This window comes from Camelus dromedarius, chromosome 19 (assembly GCF_036321535.1).
Source record: "Camelus dromedarius isolate mCamDro1 chromosome 19, mCamDro1.pat, whole genome shotgun sequence".
Taxonomy (NCBI): Eukaryota; Metazoa; Chordata; class Mammalia; order Artiodactyla; family Camelidae; genus Camelus; species Camelus dromedarius.
Window position 1 is genome coordinate 25,834,401 of NC_087454.1, and position 26,233 is coordinate 25,860,633.

Below are 26,233 nucleotides of genomic sequence, written 5' to 3' on the forward strand. Positions count from 1 at the left end.
CCATGCCCTCCCCTTCCTCCTGCCCCAGCCTAAGTTCTGATCTCCTGGATGGGGAGCCTCCTGAGTCCTGAGCTTGAAAAGGGGCACATTCCAATTAGGGACATGGCTCAGAGGAACAACTGATGTCCCAGGTGGTTGAAGCCGCACTGCCCTCCTGGACAGCCTCCTAGGCCACTGCTGGCTGTGGAGGAGGCTGCACCTGGAGGAGGGATGGGGGAAGGCTCCAAGACTCAATCAGGACCCTTGTGAGCCCCCAAGGGTCTACTAATCCTGGTGCCCATGCATTTCTATTGGGGACTCGCACTGCATGGCTCAATCTGGGGAGTGCGGCAGGGCTGGGGGCAGTCCAAGTGTGGGGGCTGACCGGCTGCTCTGTTCATCTGCACAGAGAAATATCCACCTTGGGGCAAGGCCTGGGTTTGGAAGGGAGAAGTGTCCTGGCTGTCCCTTCACAAGCCTGGCTCCTGGGACATCCAACCTTCACCCACCCAACAGCACCCACCATGCGCCAGGCACCGTGTGTGGCTCTGTCCGCACAGGGAAAACAAAATAGAGAGAATAATAGAATGAACTCTCACATACCCACCATTGTATTTCATTAATTGTCAACACTTGGCCAATTTGATTTTAACTCTCGTCTCTCCCCATCCTCTCCCGACCCTGCCAGTTCTCTTCCACTGCCTCCCACGGCACATCACTTGTCTCCTTGTTTCACCCCTCTCTTCTCAGCTGCTGCTTCTCAGTCTCCCTTTTGAGCTCCTCTTCTGCAGCCTGTTCCTCAGATGTTGGTCATTGTCAGGGTCTTGTCTTAGGCTCTCTCCTCACTTCACCTATTCTCTCTACACATTCCATTCATGCCAGTGCCTTTATCTGCCATCTCCACAGACACCTCCCACATCTCCATCTTGGTCCTGCTTTATTTCCTTCCCCTCACTATCCAGCTGCCTATTTGATGCTCTGCAGATAACTAACATCCATTGTGTCCAGAGCAGAGTTGATGACCTCCCCTGAAGATCTCCCTACCTTCCTCCCATCCTTCCTCCTCTCACTTCACGGCGCCGACTCACCCATGTGCTCACGCCAGTAACCTGCACACTATCCCCTGCCCCTCTCCCTTAGCCCCTGCACTCAGTCCTGGGACCTCGCCCATTCTGCGTCCTCAGTACCCACCCTAATCCCCAACCAAGCTTCACCCGACTCTGCCCTGAGAAGGAGTTGCTGTCTCTCCCTCAGACCACTTCAGAGACTGCCTACCTGGTCCCCTGCATTCATGCTACCTGCCTTTGGGCTCTTCCCCATATTTCAGTCTTTCCTGGTCTTCTTGTCTTGGACAATTAACTCAATATGTTGATTATTCATAGAGTGGACATCCAATACCCTTCCGCATCAGAAAGACCTGGCCCCTGACAGGGTACCTTGGCTGCCTCTGTCACATTGTGATGAAGACCCATCTTTCATTTTCCTTTACACTTTTTAAAAATGTCGACATCCCTTCTGTATTGGCTCCCCCATCAAGATGCCTGCCCGCTCTCATCTCCTCCTGAGCGGTTGCTTCCCCACGTCCTCCTACTTCTAGGGTGTGTTCTCACGCAGTTTGCTTGGTTGCTAAGATTTCTCAAAGTCAATTTCAAATTGTCATTCTCAAGCAAAAAAAAAAAGAGGTGTTTTTTGAGTAGCATTTTTGTGGCCAGCACTGTTTTAAAAACCGTGGGGAGGTTGAGAAGATTCTAACCTAATCTCTGCTCTCAGAGTTCATAATTCTGGTTCAGGAGACAAGATGTAAATACCAAAAAACAGAAGAGAAAAATAATAAAGGTTAAAATTGCAATCTAATAGGAACCAGGGCATGGTCGTTATTTCCAGATGGTGCCACGAGATTTCTTGCCACTCCCTCTCCAGTTTTCCCATTGGTGTTACATTGTTGCTCTATTCTCTGTCTGAAGGATCCAGCTGAGTGGAAGGGGGCTTTGCTCGGTTTAGTTCACATTATCAACGCCTTCATTTCCAATTGCAGCTAATCTCCCCATTTATTTATTCTTTTGTTATTTAATGGGACTCTGTGACAGGGGATTCAGTTTGTAGGAAAGAGCTGCCACAAAAGAAAGTTAGCTGTGTGGTGCCAGGGCCCTGGAATTTGCCAAGCGTGGCGCTTCCAGCCTCTCTTCACATTATTATGTACTATAAGGACGAGTCATGTCTGAAAAAGGCAGTGATTCTGAATTGTATTTCTACTTGAATTGTCTTCTATTGAAAAATCCGGCGTAAGAATTGGCTCATGTGCCCTAGTTCACCAAAGGGCAAATATCCTCTTAATGTGCCAACATCTTGTTTCTGTTGTCACAGGCAGGCAGCACAACTTTCCCCAGACCGGGGGCCAGAGCTGAGAGATGCTGGAAATCCCTGTGGGGCAGCAAAGGATGCAGGCGAAAAGGGGAAGGAATTCCTTCTCTTAAGTAGCACTGATGTATGAGCCGTTGATCCCCCCTCCTGCAACTCTAAATCAACTCCTGCACTCTGGGGGAGCTGAGGGAATTAGGAGGGATCTGGGCTGCCAGGAATCCCTATATTTGGGCTTAGAAGCTGAGCTGGCCCAAGGCTCAAGTGTGGAGGTAATTAATCCTCAGCCCCTCTTTCGTGGACTTTTCTAGCATGATGACTCAACATCAGAGCCATCAGACAGCAGAGTTAGTTACTTGATGTGAGAAGTAGGAAATAAAATGTGAGTCCAGGCCGGTGGGTCCTGGTGGCTGAGGGCTATTAGAAAGGTGAGACTTTCTAAGAAGAAGCAGAGTTAGGAAACAGTGATTCAATGTCACCCCTCTGGTGCGTGTCTGTATTCCTAAGACGGGTCAATCTTCCCACAGATGGTCCACATGGTGCTCCTGGTCTTTAGAGGGAGTGGGAACAAATGTGTGCTAGGATCAGGGTCACTGCAGACTGTTTCCTAAAGTGATGGAGGCATGGAAGTCAGGCTTTATTTTGATGTCACTATAGGAGCACTTGTTGTAGTTATTTGTTTTCATATAAAAACATTTCTCTTTGTCTTCTGCCATAAGCAGTTATGAGCATGTAATATCTGAATACTCTCCCTGAATGCAAACAAAGGTTCTAATCCTGAGAAGAGTAGGTCCTGGCTTACGCTCCCCAGTACCAAATATTCCTTTAATATTTGGTAACATTAAACAGATGTAGACATTTTTAAAATGTGGGCTGGTCTCCTGACTTTTCATTTGATTTGAAAAGACTGATTTACTGCTGGGAAAACCTCTTTCTAGGGGGAAGTTTTGTGCAAGTTTCATTAATTCCCTGGCTTTATGGCCATAAGGAAGATGAGACCTCCATGATTACCAGCTCATCCTGTGTGGCTTAGATATGTTTAAACCCAGAAGCCCATTTGTCCTATGGGCTGTCAGAACTCTACTGTCTGAAGTGAGCTCTGTATTAGAAGGCTTCCAAAGACCACAGCATCCTCATCCCTGCCACCCATCCTGGCTGGAAACGGACCTAAACTCAAGGGTACAAACCCGAACCAGGAGCCACACCAATTCAAGAACAAGGAAGATTAAGTATTATGTTCTTTCTAAGCCAGTGGTTCTTAAACTTGAGTGTGCAAGAGAGTCACCTTAACCTGTGGAGTTTTGAGGCTCTTCCCTCGAGGTTCTGGATCTCAAGGTCTCTGGGCAAGGTGTCTCTTTAAGCCAGTGGTTTTCAAACCTAGTTGCATGTTGGAATATTGAAACAAATGGAAGCTCAGGCTCTACCTCATTCAATTAGAATATCTGGGGAGTCAGACCCAGGCTTTGGTAGCTTCTAGTGGGTTATTTTAATATGAAGCCAGGGTTATGAGGTGCTGGTCTAAGCTACGAAGCCTCAGGTACGGACACAGCTGAGGGCTCTTTGGAAGCTGCTGGACGAGGCAGCTGTCATCTGACTTGATATGCTTATCTTCAGACAGACAAGGTGTCCTGCCCCAACACGTCCACCAGACTCTACTGAAAACCCATGGCTTATACACAGAGAAGCATGAGGTCTGTGAATCCCCTGGCTTCATAGGCTAAAATTTGTGTAGAGGTGTATATTCCATTCTCCCAGGGACAGAGTCCTCAGCTTCCACTAGGTTCACTTGATTTGCTCCCCGCTCCTTGTTTCATTCATCTGCTCACTCATAGCCCGCGTTCGGCTTCTCCTGCTCTTCTGTCTCTCCTTCTCGGTCTCGCTCACGGCCACCCTTCTCCCTGCCCCCTACTTTCCTTTAAAGCTTTCCCTGTGGTTCAGGCCTCCCAGCCCTTGTACTCCCACGTGTTCTCCTGAGGGAGCTCGTCCCCTCTCACGTTTCCTTGAAGCATTTATAAACATATGACTCTCAAACCTGTATCTCATTTTGGTTCAACAAAGAGTTTTTGAATATGTACTGTGTAAGCTCTAGAGTCATGGATGACATCTGGGCATTTATAGTCTAGAACTCTCTCTCGTGAACTCTAGGCCCACACATCCAGCAGTCTTTCTGTTTGCTACGGTTTGAGGACATGCATTGAATTCACGGTTTAGCTGGAACAAACGATGTACCACTACTGTTTTTCTAGAGGGTCTGGGACACGGGCTTGCTAGACAGCTGGTCAGCAGGAAGTGCTGCCTGTTCTGCCTTCAGCCTGGAGGACACCCCAGTGGCCTCTGGTCGCAGGATGTGTGTGTGTACACTTCCTTTGACCCAGAAGAGCAGGACTGCTCTCCAGAGCAGCTGGAGGGCCTCGAGTTCTAAGACTTGTCATTTGGTTTGTAGACTTTTTCCCCTTGCCTCTGGAGCAGTGAAATAGCAAGAGAGTCACAGGCTGATGAGAATGAACATATGAATGTAAGATGTGAGAACTGCACACACAGGGCTGTCAGTAACAGCCCCTGTTCTAACGTGGCTCACCCGACTAGGGTGATGGGGCTTAACATATGGAGGAGAACTGGACCAGGCAGGACGTAACTCACCATGAGACTGCATATCCGCTGTGCCTTTCTTTCAGAGATCAGGTTGGGCAGATTAGGGAGGACAGAGTAGCAAGTCCTCTCCAGGCCGGCCCGGCTAAGCCATGGAGTACCAGCTGCTCTCTGAGCCAGCCTTACCTCTGCTTCAGAATCTGTTTGTTGTCTTCAATGGTAACGCTGTCAGCGTGGTCTCTCTTGAAAATTTCAAAAGCTTCCTGGCGTCCTAACGACATTTCCTCTCTCACTCCTGTTTGGAGACACAGGGAAATGGCCTCAGTCATAGCATCAGGATCCCATTAATTTCATTGTCACTTTAGTCAGACCACAAAGAAAGCCAGCCCTGGCTCCAGAGGCCCACAGCAGAGAGCCTCCTGACCAGACAGGTGGCCCCAGGCTCCTCCAGCTGGCCACCAGCCAGAGGAGGAGGCCCTTCCGGGACACCTTGGCAGCCTGCGGGCCTGTGCCGGGGCCTCCATGTGACTGGCGGGGGCGGGGTTTGGAAGGTCTGGGCAGAGGAAATGAAAACCAGAGCGCCAAGCCCTGGATTGCTGGCAACATCTGCAAAAGCACTTTGTGCCATCATTCCGTACCACATCTCTCCCCGTTTTCCTGTTATGCCCACTTTGGTTTTCTGTTCAATTTCACCCTGAATTTCCATGCATTCAGTTAAAAGAAGTATAATCCCGACTGAAAGATTCTGAATCTAGAAAACTCTGCTCTTAGTCTCCATGTAACGACACATCCTGGTTTCCTGTGTCTAGTGAGAGGCCTCAGTTCTCACTCAGGAGTTAGGTTCTCAATCACAGCACCCACATCTAACTTCAACATCCTGAATCCCTGAACCCATGACAGGCCAACCCTCGCTGCTGGGTCCCGTTCAGGGGCCAAACTCTGACACCAGACTCAGAACGGCCAGGGCCCCGGAGCCAGCTGGTGGCACTCCTGCACTGAGGTCCTCTTTCTGGCTGCCTCCCAGGGGGAGGCTCTGTGCAGGGGTGGCCCGGGGCTCCCTTGGTGAGAACTGAATTCACAGATGGATTTTGGATGATCCGTGGAGCCATTTTTTTTAATGCCTCTGCCCTTGGTGCCCTTTCCTATGTTTTCAGCCACTTAACTCTATCTTTGAAGCCCTGGCTGAGTGTTACCACCTCCATGGAGCTTTCTGTGAGGCCCAGACTTAAACGACTCCTCCCTCCACTAGGTTTGGAGCAACACCTCTGTACCATGCACAGCCCAAGAGATGCTGTCACTTCACACGACAACCCCTTCTCGTGAAATGCATGTTTCTCAGGAGGTAGAGATAATATTTTTTGAGAGTTCCCAGTGTCCTGTTCAATGTCTGGCATTTAGAAGGTGCTCAATGTATGTCTATTAAATGAAGCAGGTCAGGAATGAAACAGGAGTAATGAGGAGCCTTGCTCTCATTGCCATAGGAACACAGTCCAGGGCTAGAGGGGTTTGTGATGAGGCCTGGGGTTCCAGAGATGCATTCAATGAGGCTCACACCACATCCCCTTTTGCCTGGAAAAAACTCACTGGGTCCCATCACGCAGCCCCGGGCTGAGGAACAGGACCAGCCCATCTGATACCAATTTAATGATTACTGTTGATAAAAATAGCATCATGAAGAATGTCTGAATGGTGAGGCACACCAAGACACCCCACCCTTTTCCAATCAGAAGCAAATGGGCAGGTCTCAGTTCTGTCTCCACATCTGCCCCGCACACTCTCAAGTCGAGTGGGCCTGGGAGTGGGTTTGGGCGATGCTCGGAAAGACAAGCCCTGATGCAAGAGAGACGTTAAGCATAGTGCACTTCGTCCAGCAGAGCCTGCCAGGAGCCAAAGGACACATTCCACACCTTTCCCCCACCTTTCCCCTCCAGCTCTGACCACGTATGCCTTCTACTGCATCATTTTTATAATTGATCATATTTATGATTTATTTTAACCACAGGGGACAGAGGAATGAGTCTCTCTGGACTAAGGCTGGGGGAGACGGAGGGTCCACGGAGACTACACTGGACCTGCCTGCCTGTGGGATCCCCAGATTGCCTCCCACAGAGGTGATGAGAGGGCTTCCACCAACCAGGGCCAGCAGGGGGAGGGGCAGGGTGAAGTGTTGTCCAAAAAGCCGCAGTGAAGGAGAAGGGTTTTCTCTCCCAGGCTCTGCTTTCCTTTAGAGCTGACAGCCCAAGCGGACAGCTGGGTGGAGAGGCCGTGTGGAGGTTTTCCATGCCAGTAGCATTGATGCAGTGTAGGTCCTGGAAGAACTTATCATCGGTTGAAAACCCCACTGGGTCTTCTCTGAGCTGAGGAGGGGCCTGGGTGGTGGGAGAGAAGGGACATGGGGCACCTGCCCAGAGTAGATAAAAGCCCAGGAGGGTAGTATGGGGTAATTCTGCAGAGAATTTTGAAGGTCTTGCTAAGAGATTGGGGGCCAGCGCTGCCACATACTCTGCACAAATCACTAATTTTCAGAGACTTGAAGTTTAGTAAAGTACACATTATGGGGTAGTCATACTGGAAGTATTTCATATTCTTAGTGATTTAAAAGGCACGTGGGTCCTACAGTGCCACGGGCTCATCATCAGGAACATGGGATTGCTCTTCCTCCGGCCACAGTGGAGAAAGATTCTAGAACTGGAGCTCTTTGATGGTGATGACCTCAGACGGATGGACATTAGCATGATGGCTGTAGTCTCGGCAGCCATCATGTCTGCCTAAGTGTCTGCTCAGGGAGGCCCAGGTGAGGTAGCCATGATGCTCACAGACTGATGGCAAAGAGGCAAAGCCAGGCCTGGAAGCCTTGTGGGGCTGCAGGGCTGCCACAGGGCGGGTGAGGCCGTGGGTCCCCAGAGAGGGGCACACAGAAAGGACTCCACAGGCAGCAGCAGTGTGTGACCCCAGACTCCATCTCAGTCCCACTCTTGGCCATCCCCATTCTGCTGCTTCAGCCCACGTCCAGCCCCTTGGGGACTGTGCTGACATACCAGTTCTCACTCCAGCTTGGGCCCAGCCACAAAGTTAACGAGCACCTTTTTACTTCCTGAAGAGATATCTCCACTTCCTTTTCCCTCTCAGGATTTAGAAAACAGCCTTCTTGTCCGACGAGCTCCTGCCTCTGAGCACAGGTCACGTGCACTGAAAAGAGCAGGAGCCACGAAGCACCAGTGACTGAACGCTCATCTTGCTAATGAGATTATCATCGATATATTTATTCTCTCGACAAGTATTTGTTCATCTTAGGTACTGTGTTGGGCATGTGACAGAGATATAAACTTGAACAAGAAGATCATGGCGTTGATCCTTGCCCTTAAAGAGTTCAAAGTCTAGGTGAGGGAGAAGGAAAAGTAAACAGATAATTACAAAGCAGTTGCTGGTTGTTGTAAGGGAGGCATGTGTCCAGCTCTGGGAAACAGGGGGAGGGCCAGCTCTGTTGGGAGACAGGGAAGGATTCTGAGGATGAAGCAGCATTTGCCAGGTGGAGAAGTGGAAGATACTAGGTGGAGGGGCCAGAGGAGAGTGGATTAAAAGGGCAACTGGATTAATATGCATGGTTCTGCTACCTGATAGGAATGACCTTTTTGTGACTCAGAAACGAAATTCTTGCAGACCCTATGCTAAGTGCTCTACCAAGTGCTTTGTTACATATTATTCCAGTTAAACTTCTCCATGATCCCTGGTCATAATTTCATTTTGCAGAGGAGGAAATGGAGACTTAGTTAAAGAAATGGTTATAAAGGGGTAAAAATTGGGCAGGTTTTAGAGGAAGGTAGACCTGCTCTTAGATCAGTTTTGCCTGGGAAAAGTATACCTGATGGAGATGGCAGGGGGTGGGCCTCCCAATGACCTGTGGGAACAGATTTACCCATGAGATGAACGTTGTTCCTTTTGCTACAGCACATGTGATGCGATGGGGGAGGAGATGCGTGAACCCATTGCACCTCCTCCCCCCACCATCATGCTATTGGCTGGGCCTGTCCACTGGACGGTGTGATTTTAGAAATCCAACACCATCTTCTCCCCACTACATGTTACCAACAGAGATGAATTCCAACTCCAAGAAGCTTTCATAAAAATGCAAATACTCTTGAAGGCATCCACTTTAGGGCTAGCTAAGAAAAATTTCGTGATTTGCTGACAATTAGCTAAAAGGTCCTGCAAAGATGAGACATAAGATGGTGTCTCAGGCTGGTGCCAGAATCGGGGGGATCTGAGCTTGAAACGGAAGATCAACTGTGCCTTCTTCCCAACATTGTTTGGTCTGTCAGACTCAATTGCCCATCAGCTTTGGCCATTCCTGCTTGCCATGCCCGTTTCTAGCCCTTGCTTGTTTCCTTCTAGTGAATTTCAATCATAAGTCCCAGCGTTGAAACCCAGAAAATGCAGATGACTCAGAGAAGCCTGCTGGCTTGCTGAATCACAGGACTGCTTAAAACCTAAAGGAGAGCAAATAAAACATCACAGGGTAGTATACAATTTCAAACAAAACAAGGCAAAAAACAAAACCTCCAAACCCCCAGAAAACACTAAAGGAGAGGAGTTTCTCAGTCTCCGTCCCTGAAACACGACATTGCAATTCTGGGTTGAGTTGGATGGAAAATATTTCCAAGTCCTGAAGGTGCAACCTCTTCTGGGTTTTGATGCCTAGTAAAGAAAAAATGGCAGTCAACGAGGTGCCCTCAAAAACAGCCTTGGAGTTGGGTTTCTGACAATGCCAGGCATCTGGAGTTATTAGGGACTGGTCCCTTATGCATTTCTTAATGCTTTTTTTTTTTTTTTTTGCCATCCTGAAATTTGGTTCCTTATTTTCCTAAAAATCAATACTTTTGGAAGCTCTCCCCGCCCCCAACACAGGGTACCATGGAAACCAAATGGAAAGGAAAAACAGAGGAAGTGGAGAGTTTATGCCGCTGCGTTTGGGCCTGCTGTCTGATTTCCGGTAGTCTGAGGCTCCTGGGCCAGGGCTCATTTTCCTGGCTGCCCCCGAACAACCTACTGCTGCTTAAGCTATTGCTTAAAAATTGACAGGGTAAAATGATGGAGAGTTGTGTTATTCATGCTGGAAAATGATTTTCTAGTCAGAGCCAAAAATATATTTTCTTTGGGAAAGACATTTATTTATGTGGTGCCTCAGTTCCCTCCAACTGAAGAAGGAAGGAGAGAAAAAAAGACCAAAAGGGAATGAGGACAAATGAGAGATGGGGTGGATTCCAAGGGAAGAGGGAGTTTGGGACTAAAGACATGAGAAGACTCAGAGCTGGGAGGGGATGCTCGGGGCTGAGGCAGGGAGGAAGCTGGACGCCGGGGGATGATTACATTGTCCGTGGCTTGGTAGCAGAAGCTTTTGAAACCGAAGGTGAGGTAATGGCTTTGATATCGTGGTATGATGACTACCTATGGTATGCAGAACATGGAAGTGCACACAGTAATGAGAAGCAACAGGTGGGGACAGAGTGTGTTTTTGTACGGTATCTGATGTAAGTTTTATGCACACCGAAATTTCTCAGTAAATGTTGACTTAGGTGAAATACACAAAAGTATCCGCCCGTAAATAACCAGAAGAGAATTCCATCCCTTAGTGTGTGCAGAAGTTAAAGTGAATGGACCAATGGGAGGGAAAGGAATGAAGAATTTAGATGAGAGGAAGGGATCACCTCTCAAGGTAGCATGAAACATAAAGGTCAGCAGAGATATGAGGACCAAGGGAAAGGTCAGTGGTCCAGCATTCCTGGGAGTGATGCCTGGACAAGGATGTCCCATGGAGAGGAAATGAAGGCTATAGCCAGAAACTCCAGGGGGAAGGACAAGTCAGCAGCTTCTAGCATGGGCAGCAAAGGGTCCTTTGATGCCAGGCTGAATGAATTCATGAGATGGGGAGGTGCCAAAGGGTGGACCATTTCCCGGAAAGATTAGAAAGGACATCTGGGGTACTGTCATTACTGTCCTCCCCCACACTGTGGGGAGGATGCTGCCATTTAGGGAGGAGATTTTTGGAAGGTACATAAAAGACAGGGATGGCACAGAGGTAGCCCCTGTGTTCCGACCTTCCTTCCTCACACCCACGGAAGACATAGCTAACCAATCACAGCATCCCTTGCTGGGGAAACTAATTATAGCACTGGGTTTTCAGCCTGGTTTTTCAGACAGCCTCTCCCAGTCAATCATCCCTGGCAGAGAAGCTCTTCCTGCAATGGATGGCTCCCAGATTACTACCCAATTAAATGACAGCCGCTGTTACTTTCATCATTCCCGGGCTTTGGGGGAAAATAGCTGCCTAGTTCCATCACCTGAGGGGCTGATCTGCAGGTGCTCTTCCCCAGGGAGCAGCATCTGGGGGGAGATGCCAAGGAGCCCTCTGTCCATGTCTCCCCAGCGCCAGGGGGATGGAGTCACCACAGGAAGCAGTGCCATGTGCCATGGCTCTGTTTACTTTAAGGGCCAGGAGCAGCTCATCTACAATTTGAGGGGTTGCTGGGCGGGTACAGCTGGGGATGGAATCTGAGGATGAGGGGAAGACAAAACCACATAGCCACGGCCAAAGTGACTGCAGATGTGAAGCCCAAAGAGTAGATCTTTTGGGGTGACCAAGGGCACTTGCCCAACCTACTTCTCTGTTTTGATTGATAACTTCTGAAATAGATTGGTGCCCCAAAGCTTTGGGGTCAAAAGCCTATGTTCAAACCAGATCATAACACCTGGGCTAAAGTCCTCAGATTAGGACCTGCCTTAGAGTTTCGTAAATTGCCACATGAAAGATGTCAAAGGAGAACCTTTAATTAGTAGATTCTTAGGGCTGGCTTGGACCAGGCTGAAGCATGGCAGGCTTGGCAGGGGCTCTAGGGAGTGGAGTGAAGGGAAAATCCGAAGTGGAAAGCCACAGAAACCTTAGGAGACCCACCCAACGGTGGCACCGCATCTAAATAAATCAAATGGGTTCCTGACTTTTGGTGCCAGAAATCACACATCCTACCGGCAGGCAACCCTGCCAGGCCCAGCAGCACAGAATAGGCAGGCTGGACGGAATGAAGGGGCAGTGCTCAGCAGGGGCTGTGTTTCCTTTTTGTCTTGGTAACCGTGTCTGAATTGCCCTCCTGATGCAGCTGTGCCCGGGATGTGAGCCTGAGCAGGTGAAGCAGGCCCCACGTTCCAACCCGGCGGACAGGCTTGGAGCCCCTGAAAGAGTAACAGCTACTTGAGGGTCGCTGCCCATTTCCAGTAGGAACAAAAGCCTTCAAACAAGGGTCCTGAAGGTCTTCTGTAGAAAATGGTTATTTTCCTAACCCAGCACCTCTGGGTCTTTATTTTGTGAGTGTTCTCATTTGGGACAAAGCGCCCATGTGGCTTGCTTACAGAAACCCATGGGCAGATACAGGCCTGGAGCCTGGAGAGCAGTCTGGGTCATGTTGGCATTTCTGCATTTTGGAGTTCGCTCAGGAATCTGGAGACCAGCAATATTTCCATTAAATAAGACAGCACACTGTGGTCCTGCTGCCAGGCTGACCTGGACCTGGGGGGTCTTTTCCATCGATTTCAGTCCATGGATGTGGCAGCTCTAAAAGGGCCCTGGTGTCTAATTCCATGACTGATACTGGGACCAATCCTAGGAATCTGAGTGGAAGGACATGTGTGTTCTAGCCCTTTGTGGGTTTAAGGGCAGTTGACTGCAAGGCTCACTGAAAAGAAAGGTAGCATTCCTCTTCAGCTTAGAAAGAGACTCCACATTCTGTGGAATCTGAAAAATACTGGATTCCCTGAGTTTGACATGTCTTGAACACTTCTAAGGGCCAGGGTTAACAGGGTTCTTGGTGAGTCTGGTTCTCACATCAGCCTGTGCTTTGGGGACACAGGCAGAAACAGTGTTCTAGGTCCTGTTGTCTGAAAATGAGGCAAGTTTTCTATCAATGCCTAAATTAGGAACGAATTCCACTCTAGTCTCAAATTTTCTTTTGATACATTTAAAAAAGAGAAGTAAAGAATTACATTCTAGCCTAGTGGCAAAAATGCCCCTTCCTTGAAATGCATGTGGATTTAGATAAAATTCTTAATTCCTTGGCTTGGAAGTAAGTATAAGGCAAACTGAGTTTAGATATACTAGTGTTCATTCTTTGGGGGATAAAAGGAAGGGGAAAATTATTTTTTGTGTATGTCTTCTATGTGACAGGCACTGTTTCATATTTCATAAATATTAACTCAGCCTTCACAATAATTCTATTGGGAAGGGAGCTAATACTTACTGAGAACTCTGTGTTAGGGGGATTACATACAGTGACCCTGTCAGCTAGGAAATATTGGGCCTATTTTACAGGTAAGGCAACTGAGGTTGAAAGAAGTTAAAAGTGACCCAAGACAAAAGTGAGTAAAATGGCAAAGCCATAACTCGACTGCAGGTTTGTCTCACTCCAAAACCTTCCTTTTGCATATTGTGTTCCTAAATGTAAATCATTTGCCAAGTAGAAATGATCTCATAAATACCGGCAAACCACTGAGGTCAGACCTATGGGCTCAGGAGTCAGAGATGGTAAAGAGGAAAAGACGGTTTTGGAAGGCTGTGAGTTGGAATGTGGACTGGAAACCATGAGTGCAGATGGCAGCTCAGAAGAACTGGAGATCTTTAGCCCACTGTGCTAAGTGGCCAGGATGAGCTGGAGATCTTGGTGAAGGGGAACCTTGGGGGTGGGGTAAGGATAAGAGGTAAGGGGGACCTGGGCGACTTGGAATGAAGCCTTGACTCTGGCCATGAGGACTTTGCCAGTTAGCCCACCGTGGCAGCTCCAGTTAAGCAGTTCTCTCTCCCCACTCTCTACAGAGCTTGTGCTCAGAAAGGTCTCCACCATAGGAGCACGTGCTTAAGATGGTTCTGTTGGCCTGAAGCAGGGAGGACAGTGCAGGGAAGAGAAGGGTCAGGGTCCCAGTTCTCAGAGTGTGGACTCCAGCAGGAATAACCTCCCACCCCAAATGAGCAACAGTTGTGAAAAAGAGGTGAAAAGGGTCTGGGAGGCCATCATTTTCCCTTTGACCTCTCTGGCTCTTAACGGCTGCTTCTCTGGAAAGCATTTCATTGTTGAAATGAAACATCTGTTTGTTCACTCAGGCAGTGAGTCAATTGGTGAAGCAGACCATCTGGTCACAAGTCCTAAGTGTCGACGCTATTGACAGCCCTCTTCCAGGGCTAGTTCCAGAGAAATAAAGGAACCACTTCCCTTGACCTCATGATATAAAGCTCTGGGGAAATGGCCAGGTCAAAGCTTACATTATAAAGCAGGAGAGCACTCAGAGACAGTGCACCGACGGCGAGATAATGTGGTATAGACAGTGGGGACGATCGCAAGGAAGCAAAAGGAGGGGCATGACTGCACAGGGACTTCTCAAAGAACAACCTTCCTGGGGCAGGTTTTAGAGGAACGGAGGAGCAGGAACTGGAAGAAAGGAGGTCACCATCGTTCCCTGTGTAGGGAACAGAAGAGCTGAGGCACAGGGGTGGGGAGGAGCTGCTGAAGAGCCTGGTGGAGACTGACTGGGAGCACCCCGGGGCTTTCCTTCGGCTATGGGGAAATTTGGGCCCAAGTGACCTCTAGGGCCTGACACCAAACTCTTAACAAGTTCCCTGCCTGCCCAGGGCATTCCCAGGCCGAGGGCCACTGGGGTCTTCGACTGGCTTGTCAGGCAACCCTCCCTCCCTCAGAAGATTGAGGAAGTATTATCTGCTCCAGCAGATAATACTTCCAGCAGTGTAACCTCCAGCAGTGTAACCTCAGTGCTACTCTGGTCCAGTGGTTGGAAAAAAGGAACTAGGATCTGGTGTCAGAAGACATGGGTTTGAATGCTGGCTTCACTGTCTAGTTGTCTGACTTGGGGTCTGCCATTTAATTAATTAATTAATTATTATTATTTTTTAACGGAGGTACTGGGGATTGAACCCAGGATCTCGTGCATGCTAACTAAGCATGTGCTTTACCACTGAGCTGTACCCTCCTCACAGGGTCTGCCATTTAAATGGCTCTGTGTCTCAGCCTTCTCATCTATAAGATGAAGCTAATAGAACTCCGGTCTCTCAATGTTATTGTGAAGGGTTAATAAGAGGGGGTAGCACTTGCTGCATACCTCCCTGGTAAAACTACTGAATACCTTCTGCAGTGATGCATTTCCATGGCTATTTCACCTGCCCACCCCTCAGGCCAGGAGTTCCGAAAGACAAGTGAATGTGCCATCTGAAGCCCCAGCTCCAAGCTCCACGCCTGGAACGCAGGAGATGCTCCAAACAACGTGTGTCAACTGAATGAGTGAGGAAGGATGAGGTATCTCTGGTTAACTTGCTTTTCTTAAAAGCGTTATTTGTTAAACTGTACATACACCTCCAGTGCAGTTTTCTCTGTCTAAATTTTACAATAAAAATAAAGAAAACCCTGAATATGGCAGCTATGAATCATTTATTTGAGTCTCTGCCAGAGTGAATGAAGAAATATGGACTACCCTATAAAAAGTGAAAGTGTAAAAATGGGTCATTATTATCATCATAAGTAATAGTGAGTCATCTAAAAACCTACGCACAGCAAGCTGTTTCGAGGGCAAGAATTACTTTAACACAGTAGGAGAATTTTTAAGGAGGTAGCAAATTATGGTTTAGCGATGGAGGGAGAGGGCATGGTTTAAACTGTCAGGCTGGCTCCACTGCTTCTGGGTTCTGTGCCTCCTGAATCCACCAGCCAGGCTCGCTCCACAGTAACAGCCTCGCCTCATTGAGGAAATAAATGCCACGGGACAGGGGCTTCCTCACCATCCTGACACCACATCTACTGGTGGTTCTAGCTCGCACTGCATGAATGTTATGGGTCAGAGGAGTTGGAGCTGGTGGATTCGCCTGCAGTCCAGGCTTTTCCACTGGTAACAACAGAACAAGCAGCCACCATCTTAGCATCTTTTCCCTTCTCTCTTGCCCGAGCAACTTCCTCTCTCTTCTCTGGAAGAGGAACAAAAATCCTAGGACTCTTCCATGCTTCCTCAGTTCCCATACCAGCTCCACCAGCAGGCCCTGTCAGCTATTCTTCAAAATATGCCTCACATCTCTTTGCTTCCCCTGGCCTCTCTTCATCCCGACCTGAGGCACCACCTGTGCACCTGGACAGTCTCCTAACTGCTTTGCTAGTGTCCATCTTGCTCTCCCGCAGTATCTTCCCCACAGAACAACCTGAGTAGGTTTCTAGGAACACAAACATGTCAATCCTCTGCTTTAGAGTTTCTAGTGGCTTCCTGTGGCCCCTGAACAAACCCCAAACTCCTCAGCCTGGCAGGCCTCACAGCATCTGGTCTCTGCCTACATGTCTCCCTGCTCACGCCTCACTCATGTCCCCTTTGCCTTCTTGGCTCACTGGCCTTCTCTCCTCAGATATGTCAGTATTCCTACCTCTGGGCTTGTTGTTTCTTCCTTTTGTCTGGAATGTTCTTTCATTGAACCTTTATGACTGTCAACTCCTCATTCATTTCTTAACTCACACGTTACTTACTTTGGTCCTCAACCCACCCCAACTGTTTCCTACCCTGTTCATTTTGTTTTGTAGCCTTCCTAGCATGTCACCATCTGAAACTACATGTACGGTGTAGAATGAAATCTCCACATAGGTGTATCTGTCTTGCTCACGGCTCCTTCTCTGGTGCTGGAAAGGAAAGAAGAAAAGAAGGAAGGGAGGAAGCAGATGAGGGAGGGAGGGAGGAGGGAAGAGAGAAGCCACAGTCCTATTGGAAACAGGTCCCCCAGTAGATACCAGCTTTGCACACACATACTTCCTTCCACGTTGAGCCCGACCAACCTGCTTCCTGTGAAGGCCGTGACTCCCAGGTTGGCGCTGTCTCCTCTTTGCACCCACAGTCACAGTGCTTCAAATGACCTTTCTTTTCCAGGGACCTGCCTGGGGGAGCTCCCACAAGCTATGGCTAACCCATCCCCTGGTAACCTCCTCACCTCACTCTTCTGCTGTCTCTCTCTCACTTAGTTTTCACTTCTGTGGTTGTTAGTTTGGTTTTTAATTTTATTTTCTGTATATTAAACCTAGAAATCATTATTTCTAAAGGGAGCCAAACTACACCCCACCTGTAAGTGGTGGGGGGCAGGGGGCAGGGGGCTGAGGGAACCGCTCTCATTCCCTCTCCTGGCAAGACCTTCCATTTCTAAGGCAGAGAAATGAGAATCTTTAGGGATGTCCAGCATCATTTCAGACTGCTAGAGGGTCCCTGAGTTAATGCCTGTGCCTGGCATTTGTGCACCCTCAACAGGGAGAAGTAATCTGCCAGTATGAACCACTGGAATTAAGCCATTCAGGAAGGGTTTTGAGGAATTTTTCTTTCATAGATGCATTATCCTATGGGGATTCAGAGAGGAATATAGTTGTTGCTGAAGGCAAGTCCTAAAGATGTAAACCTCCATATCTTTGCCTAATGAGGTAAGAACATTACCTTTCTTAATTATCAAGGTAGCGCTTGCCCATGGCCAGAGCTGTGGGAAATAAAGAATGGTATAAAGAAGCAGAAAAAAAGTCACTCATAATCCCTCCACCTCTGTTTTTCCTATGCTTTGTTTTACTACATAGTTAAGGTGATACTGTATATATACCATTTTGTAGCCTGCTTACTTCACTTTAAATTACCTCATAACCTTTTTTTCTAAGTCATTAAATTCTTCACGAATATTATCTTTTACGCTTGTATAATATTTCACCATTAGAGTCTATTCCCTAATATTGGACTTGTACATTATCTTATATATACTATGTAAATAATGCTGCAGTGAGCATCTTGGTGTATAAATTTTATTTTACATTTAATGAATTACTTACTTACTTAATATAACAAGTATTTACTGAGTGCCCACTGTATATACCCAGTTACTGTTCTTGGAGTTGGGGAACAAAGGCCTGTCTCCTTGGAGAGCGCACATTCTCCTGAGGGTGAACCGACAAGGGGAGCAGATAAATCCATCCCGCTAATGAGCTCTATGAGGAGAAATACTGCCAGGTAAGGGGATAGAGAGAGAGAATGACGGGGAAGGCTATTTTCCTTCTGGGGATGAGAGGAATGTCTCTCTGAGGACGTGGTATTTGCACAAAGGCATTTTGTATTGTTTCTGTAGGCTAGCTTCCTCGAGGGAGTTTCTGAATTAAAGTTCTTGCTTTCTAGAAAGCCAGTTTACTCCCTGACAGCAGTTCTCAGCAGTGCCTGAAGAAACAAGAGCTGTCAAAAGGGACCCTACTAGGGTACAATCTTGATGAATGAGTTACTTAATTCCTCTGTTCCTTAGTTTTCCTGTTTGAGGTGGAAATAATTATCCGTGTAAGGTCCACTGTGCGTGTGTTCGGTGGAGGCGGGAGGTGGCTGTGGGGATGGGATGTTAAGGGTCCTGCATCCCAGAAGGACCGGGTCAGGGAGCAAACATGTGTCTGAAAAGGGAAAGATTAAGTTGTTAAATGTGTGCAGAACATTCCAGTTGATGAAAGTGTAACTGAAAGAGGGTTCTGGAAAGTGTGGCATGAACTTAACTGTGTCTGGCACATATTAGGTGGTCAGTAAAGTATTCTGTCAAAAAGGAAGAACCTAACCTCTTGAGATGAGCTGACAGACGGTGGGTAGCTGAGAAGGAAGGGTCTTAAGTGACTGGTCACCAAGCGGTGCTACGCGGCTCATGGTTTGTCTGACAGTCAGTACAAAGGAAGCCTCTTTTCATTCAGTAGCTTGCAAAGATGCGGTAGCCTCAGTTTATTAGCCATAAAATGAGGCTAGTTGTGCCCACTCCCTAGGCTTGTTTGGAGGATTAAAAGGGACTGAAATACAGAAAGAATGCAACACTGTGACTTGTTCACAGTAGGCCTTTTATAGATGCTTGTTTCTCTCCCTCAACTTGTACAAGTAGGTAGGAAAGCACCTGGGGTGGTAAGAGGTGGGCTGGGGTCTAACGCACCGAGAGGGCTCCATGTAAACCCCCGCCCTGGGACTGGAGAGTTTGCTTTTGCACCAGCATTTGAGTTCTCAGACCTGTAGTAATAAAAACATTTTGTTGCGTGTAAGATAATTAATGGGTGCTGATGTTGACAAAAAACTCCAAGGAAGGCATTTCAAGGCCTTGGCTGATGGCTGATGGTAAGCAAAATTCTCAAAGGCACGCCTTTTAGTGTCAGATTTAAATGCTCTCCTCATTTAAATGATAACTGAATTTGTAAAACAGCTCAAATCATATCTCCTTATGTCCTCTGGGTCTTTCCAGCAGAGTTTCTCCTGCAGATCAAGGTCCCTCCACTTCCGCAGGTGCGGCTGTAATCTCTCTGCTGTGCCATGCTCTCCTCCATCAGACCTGATCCGGGCAGGGACTCTTTGTAAGGGGTGCTGGGCTGGTGATGCTGGTACACCTTGCGGGGCTGGTGCATATTTGTATGGGGTGGTACACACACGAGACATGCCCACCAGCATCGTTTTTCCCTTTCCTGAACTCCAGGGGTGTCTGGGGTGGGTGGAGGTTGGGGGGCTCCTCACTTTTGAGGCATCCGGGGAAACCACAGATTGGCTCCACACCCTGCTGGCCTCGCGGCTCCTACTAGTGTTTATCCTCTGCTCTTTGCCGTGTCTCTTCACATGGTAGCAACACGTGAGCAGCTTTTCACTCAGTACTTGCAGTAATGGCTTTTGTCTGACTTCTTCCCTCACTGCTCAGTTTTTTGTTTTTTATTTTTAATTTTTTATCCTGTCTTTCCTTTAAGCCAGAAGCAGAACTGGATTGTGGAAAACGATGCCAAGAGCATGGGGCCCTGATGGTGGCCATCTGCTCCCATGGCAGGAAGAGGAGGGGGAAGGAAAGGGTGCTAACAGTTAAGTAGCATGATGAAGAAGAATCCACATTTGATTTGCTTAAAAGCTTCTTGGACTGGCATTCATCTGTGGTGGAAAATGTTCACTGGCAGATGCTCTAGGACCTGGTTAACTGTTTGTAGCTCACATGGCTGGGGAGAAAGACTGTCCTCTCTGCCCAAGACCAAGAAGCTGCCTTTCATTTCACTGGTTCACTAATGAGCTTTGGGTTGCCCTGGGCAGTAATCTGCTCTCTGGATCTAAAGAATGCAGAGAGTGAGGGGGCTGAAAGCCCCTCTGGCTGGGCTTCCTCTTGTTACAAACAGCCAGTCTTTGAACTTGTAATTATGAGTCACGGGGCTCCCAGTCTGGTGCAAAAGTGACTCATTTTAAGCAAATTATCAGTGTTTTGCCTGTTACCAAATGCTGTGATCAGCCAGTTTGTATATAAAAAAAAGGAACCGTTTTATTAAAAGAGCAGGATGTGTGGAAGGAGAACGAGCTTTCCAGACGTATGGGCCAAAGTCAAGCTCAGGCCCAGTGTGAGCCAAGCAACAAAATAAATAGTAAAAATGGCACAGAAAGCAAATGATCAGGAAAATACATTTCAGAACAGATGCAAAAGCAACTCTTGCAGCCACAGCACACAATTCCTATAATGCTATGATTCCTGGACATCCTCCCCCACCCCTCTTCCAACTCACTTAGACCTCCTGGAATTGAGGTCAAGGAAGAAATACCTGTCTTTGGGTTGATTTAACCCACAGTGTTGTTAAAGAGTCAGTGATGATAGATGCCTCTGAGTTGCCCAAAGCTAGTTACTTAGACAGATGGACTTATAGACACAGCAAGCATAGTAAATAAATGTGATGCAGTGATGAGTCTGTGGTGGAAGGAGAATTCTGAGGCCTTCTGTTACAGAGCCCTCTCCCAAGGACACCTGCTATGTTAATGGTCTTTGGCTGAAGAAACATTTGAAATGATCATTGCCCCTTTGTCAGTTGCAAGAGTAGTAACTGATCTGAAAAGACAATTTTTCTTTTCTGATGCCTTGAGTATGATTAACACTTCCCAGGACCACAATAAGGGGGAAATGGGCTCAGTGTGAATTGGCAAAAGTGTGTGCCTTTTTTGAAAAATAGTTTGAAATTTCTAATTAATCCCTTTAAATAGCTTCCCATTCACCTAGACCACTGTAGGAAGATTCCATAAGCTCATAGGGGAACTTGGCTCTGAGTTAAACTGTCTGACTTACAAATTTTACATCCTTTCCAAATTACTTTCAATTTAAAACTGCCTTTTTTGTTTTTTGAAAACATGATTTGTCATTCCTTCCATAGAAACCATTTACCAAAGAGCTATTTTGTATATTCCCAAACCCTCAAAATAAAATCCATTAATCACTTAATATTTTTGGAATATCCATCTTTTATGCTTTTTGCTAATTACAGCAATTGATAAAGAATCAGCATAAGCCATAAAAAACAAAGACAGAATATACCAGCAGTCATCTCCTAATTGGCAATTCCACTGCATATTTTTCAGTTCTCATACCTCTTGGATTCTCTGTAGTATTGAAATATTCCTTAATTATTAAAATTTTCTTCTTTGGCATCGTAGTGTAGTTCCCTCCTTACTCTCCTTCTATGTTTCTGACTGTTATAGTGATCCTTGTTTACTAGCTGCTACACTTTCTGCCCATCTAAGTGGCATAACTGACAATGAGGAATTCAGCGGGGATAGAAAGGAGCACTGAATTCTATAGACAATTCTGATGGAAAATGATGACTAACTAGTTGTGTGAATATATATTAGAATTTTTGGGTTGCAAATAATGGAAACCTAAAATTAAGATGGCTTCAAAAATGGGTTGTATTAGTTCAGGTAACTGAAAAATGCAAAGGCTATGCTGGTTTCAGGCATCTTTATTACAAAGACTCAGAAAGAAAAAGGGAAAAGACTGATCTGAGGAAGTCACTCAAAACACAGCACAGATATCTAAAGAGAAGGATAATATGAAAGAGAGATTGAGGGGTGAAAGATAGAATAAGATCCAACAGATGTCTAACAGGAGTTTTCAAAGAAGAGATAGAATTGGGGAGAATCAATATTAAAAGAGATAATGGCTCCAGAAATAATAAATATGTGAATCTTGGTACTCAGGAAGCATATTAAATCCTGGACAGGAAAAAATAAAACAAAACTCATTCCCTAAACATAATATTGGTGCTGAGAGCACCAAAGACAAGAGATCTTAAAAATATCCAGGGGTTTTAAAAGACATATTACTTCCTAAAGAATGACACTTAGATTTACAGCAAACTTCCCAATGGTAACAATGAAAACAAAAAGACAATAAGAGAGTAACTTTAAAGTATTGAGAGAAAACATGTATCAGTCTAGAATTCTACACTCAGCTAAACTGCCATTCAAATGTGGGGGACAGAATGCTTATTCCCCACTCCACCCTTAGAGAAAGTCCAAACTTTAGCATCCATTCCAAGCAATCTTTGTACCCCAGCTACAAAAAAAATTTTGCCAGTATCCAAACACACTATATCTTATCTTTTCATGACTTTGGGCTTTTGCATTACTGCCTTCTTGGCTTGGAATGCCCTTTTCCACATGGTAGGAACTCATTCTTCTATTTCACTTCATGAAGAAAAATGCTGAACCCAAAAGTAAGAAGGGAGATAGAAGAAGAAATAGTAAAGGCAAGTAAATTTAAATAAACAAACAAACAAGGAGGATAAATCTAAACAAGTAGTGCCTGTATATAACAGCATTAATACTATTTATTAATTTGGAAAAAAAGATGAATAAAAATAATCTGGTCATATATTGGATGACAGTAATGTTTAAGATGAAGACTGCTTGGAATTAAAATTGTCTAAGATTCTTTAGTTTAGAAAGGGGTAGAACTATCAGCTAACTTTAGATTTCACAAAGTAAAAGTTGCTTGTTAAACTTGAGAATAACAGAATTAACATATAAAATGTCCAAGCCAATACAGAAAAGTGATGGGGAAAAAACCCTCAATAAATCTACTAAAAGTAGGAAAGAAAAAAAAAAGGAAGCAAAGACAAATTATAATATGAATTTTGAACTTGAATTATAATTTGAAATTTGAATAGAAAGGATAAGTTAAAAAAAATGAAATCCAAGATATCACAATCACAAAAAATGGAAATAGATCAAATTCATTATTGTAACAATAAAGATTGTCAGACTGGATTTTAAAAATCCAACTATATGCTATTTATAAGAGACTCATATAAAAATACAAGGACCTAGGAAGGTTGAAAGTAAAAGAACTGAAAAAAATATTAAAAGTAAATGCTAACCAAAAGAAAGCTAGTGTAGCAAAATTAATATCAGGCAAAATAAATTTTAAGCAAAGTACATTGTTAGGGGCTAATAAGCTCACTATTTATTGATAAAAAGAAATCACAAAGCAGATACAATAATTCACAAATTGAAAGCTCTGATAGTACAGCATCAAAATGGAAAGAACGAAAGTAAACAAATTACAAAAAAGTGGTGAAATCCATTACCCTAATGGAACATTTAAATATACCATCTCAATAATTGGAAGATCAACTAGACAAAATGAGTAAAATTGCTGAGGATCTGAAATAATATGGCTAGTGAGCTTAATCCAAAGAGCACACAAAAATCCTATATCCCCAAATGGGAAAATATGCATACTTTTTAAGCATACGTGGAACACCGACAAAAGCCAGATATGTACTAGGTCCCAAAGCAAGTCTAAACAAGTACAAAGATTTAGTCATAGAAACTATGTTCACTGATGATAGTACAATAAAATTAGAAATTAGTAACAGAAAGACACCTCTAAAAAGTCCATATGTTTGATCATTTATAGAACATCTCAAAATTACTCATGGATCAAAGAAAAATCAAAAAGGAAAGTAGACACTATTTATAACAATATTAATATTCCCATATCAAATCTTGTGGACACAGCTAAATCAGTAATTAATGGCAAATTTATAGCTTTAGGATCATATTAAAAAATAAGGAAGACTGTAAGTTAATGAAGTTGAGAAGGTAGAGAAACAACATCAGAATAAATCCCTTACAAGAAAGAAGGATATACAAGGAACACATCTGTTATATCATTCCCCTGCTTAGAGAAATAGCCTACTTACTCCCCACTCCACCCTTACAGAAAGCCCAAATTCTACCTTCAAATCTAAGCAATCTTTATTCCAGCTAAATTTTCACCAGTATCCAAATACACTGCATCTTTTTATGCTTTTGCAATACTGTCTCCTTGGCTTGGAATGCCCTTTCCTATAGGATAGGCTCTAATTCATTCTTCTAATTTCAGTTCAAGTGCTACCTCTTCTGGCTTTCATGACTCCTCCTGGCAGAATTATTAACTTCCTTATTGCATTCTTTTACATTTGTTTCAATATAAAATTATTTCTTTATATGAAAGTGAGTATGCATGCATAAATAAAAGTGCTAAACTAGGTGGTCAAAGAAGACTTTTGGAAGACGTCACCCTTAAGCTAGAATTTGCCTAAAGCTCAGCTGGGTCTCAGTTAAGGTCAAACTTGATAGTAATAGGAATAACCTCAACAATAAATCATAGTTAAGATTTACTGAATACTGCTCTGTACCAGTGAACAGCTGAGGAGAGAAGTATTCTTCATGAGCAGATGACACAGGCAATATGAGGGAGGCCAACCCTATTGTTTGGCTAACTGAAAAATCGTCCCTAATCCCCTTTGTCTTCCTCTCACTCTAGGCAAGCACACTGTTCAATAAACATTATAATGCAAGTCATATAAGTAATTTTAAGTTTTCTGGTAGATACATTAATAAGGTAAAAGAAATGGTAAAATTAATTTTAATAACATATTTTAACCCATTAAATCCAAAAATATTATAATTTCAATATGTAATTACTATTTATAAAATTAAGATATTTACATTTGATTTTTATCATAAATCTTTGAACTCCTTTGCATATTTTATACTTACAGCACATCTCAGTTCAGACACTGAATTCACACTGGAAATATGATCTATATTTACGTGTCATAACATTTATAATTTTTCCAAACATTCTTAAAGGTTTTCCAATAACCTTAAATGAGGGCTAAAAAAGTATTGTCCTTTAATATTTGCATCCACATTGACAAAGCTGGTCAGTTAAATGTTTATGTGTAATACTCAAAACAATGCATGTGCCTGCTGACACATGTACTACAATATAATATTAAAATCTTGTACCATGCAATGATTAAAGTGCATGATTAAAGGGAAATGTAGTCCTACTGAAACAATGAAGTTGTAGCTAATGAAGATATGCTTTTTACTGCTTTCATTTTTTATACTTAAATTAAATATAAAATAAAATTATTATACATTAATATATAGAAATTAAAATTAAATAAAATTAGAAATTCAGAGCCTCAGTTGCACTAATCTCATTTCAAGTATTCAATAGTCACAGGTAGCTAGTGAACAGTGCATCTCTAGAGGCTAGAAAAGACATATCTCCATGTTCCTAGCCTTCCTAGCACCTTAGAATGGCTGCAGGATACATTTTTGACCAAAGAAAGTGTATGACAAAGTTTGGGGTGATCTTCTGGGAAGTCTTTTGCTTTCCTGATAAAGGGACAAAACTCAAGAAGAGAATTTGATAGCACCATTCACTCATCCTTCTTGCTTTGAATATGAATGTTATGTGATGCCTGGAACTTTGGCAGACATTCTGTCACCATGAGGCAACTCACATGAGGGTGAAAAATCAATACACTAAGAATGATGAAGCAATAACTTGAGACCCTGATGAAAATCACTGAGCTGCTGGATCAGCTCTAAGACTGCCTACCTTTGAACTTCTTGGTAGGAAAATAGTGTCTGTCCCTGTAACTTAAGTTATTAATAGACAGATAATACTTGCAGCTGAAAGCATTCCTAATTTTTACAGTGAGCATGGCATACTGGGAAAAGAGACAACAGGCAGCCTGAATAGGGTCAAGATATAGGCTAAAGTACAGTAATAAGTCTGCAGGGATGGAGTAGAGCCAGATAATGGAGGGCTCACTAGATACCTCAGCTGAGAAGCCCAGAGTAATGTAACCGTACTTGTCATGTTCTGCCTTTTCTATAGTAGTTTATATATATGTAATTTTTTTGGTGACTAGATTATAAAGTCTGGGAACTTTTTACAGAGAAAGTATTCAGTAAATATTCATTAGCTGAATGATTAGATATAGAGCTGGCAGGATCAAGATTGCCTCTTCATCACAGATCAAATGTTTAATATTAAAGAAAACCCAGCAAACTAAAGCCCTCCATGAGAAACCCTATTAAAGGTCCCTGCATTAATACATCAAATAGAAAGTCCTTGATCTAACTTTTCTATCCCCAAAACACTTAAAACAAAAAG

General features: G+C 44.8%; 1 protein-coding gene across 5 annotated transcripts in view; it reads right to left on the bottom strand.

Moving 5' to 3' along the window:
* The window catches only part of KIF6 (kinesin family member 6), a 297,677-nt gene that overhangs the window by 74,639 nt on the left and 196,805 nt on the right, over window positions 1-26,233 (bottom strand). For all 5 annotated transcript variants that reach the window (XM_031434768.2, XM_064476464.1, XM_031434767.2 and 2 more), the window contains one exon: window positions 5,113-5,221. In XM_031434768.2, the coding sequence (XP_031290628.2) occupies window positions 5,113-5,221 (109 nt within the window). The remainder of the gene's footprint in view (window positions 1-5,112; window positions 5,222-26,233) is intronic.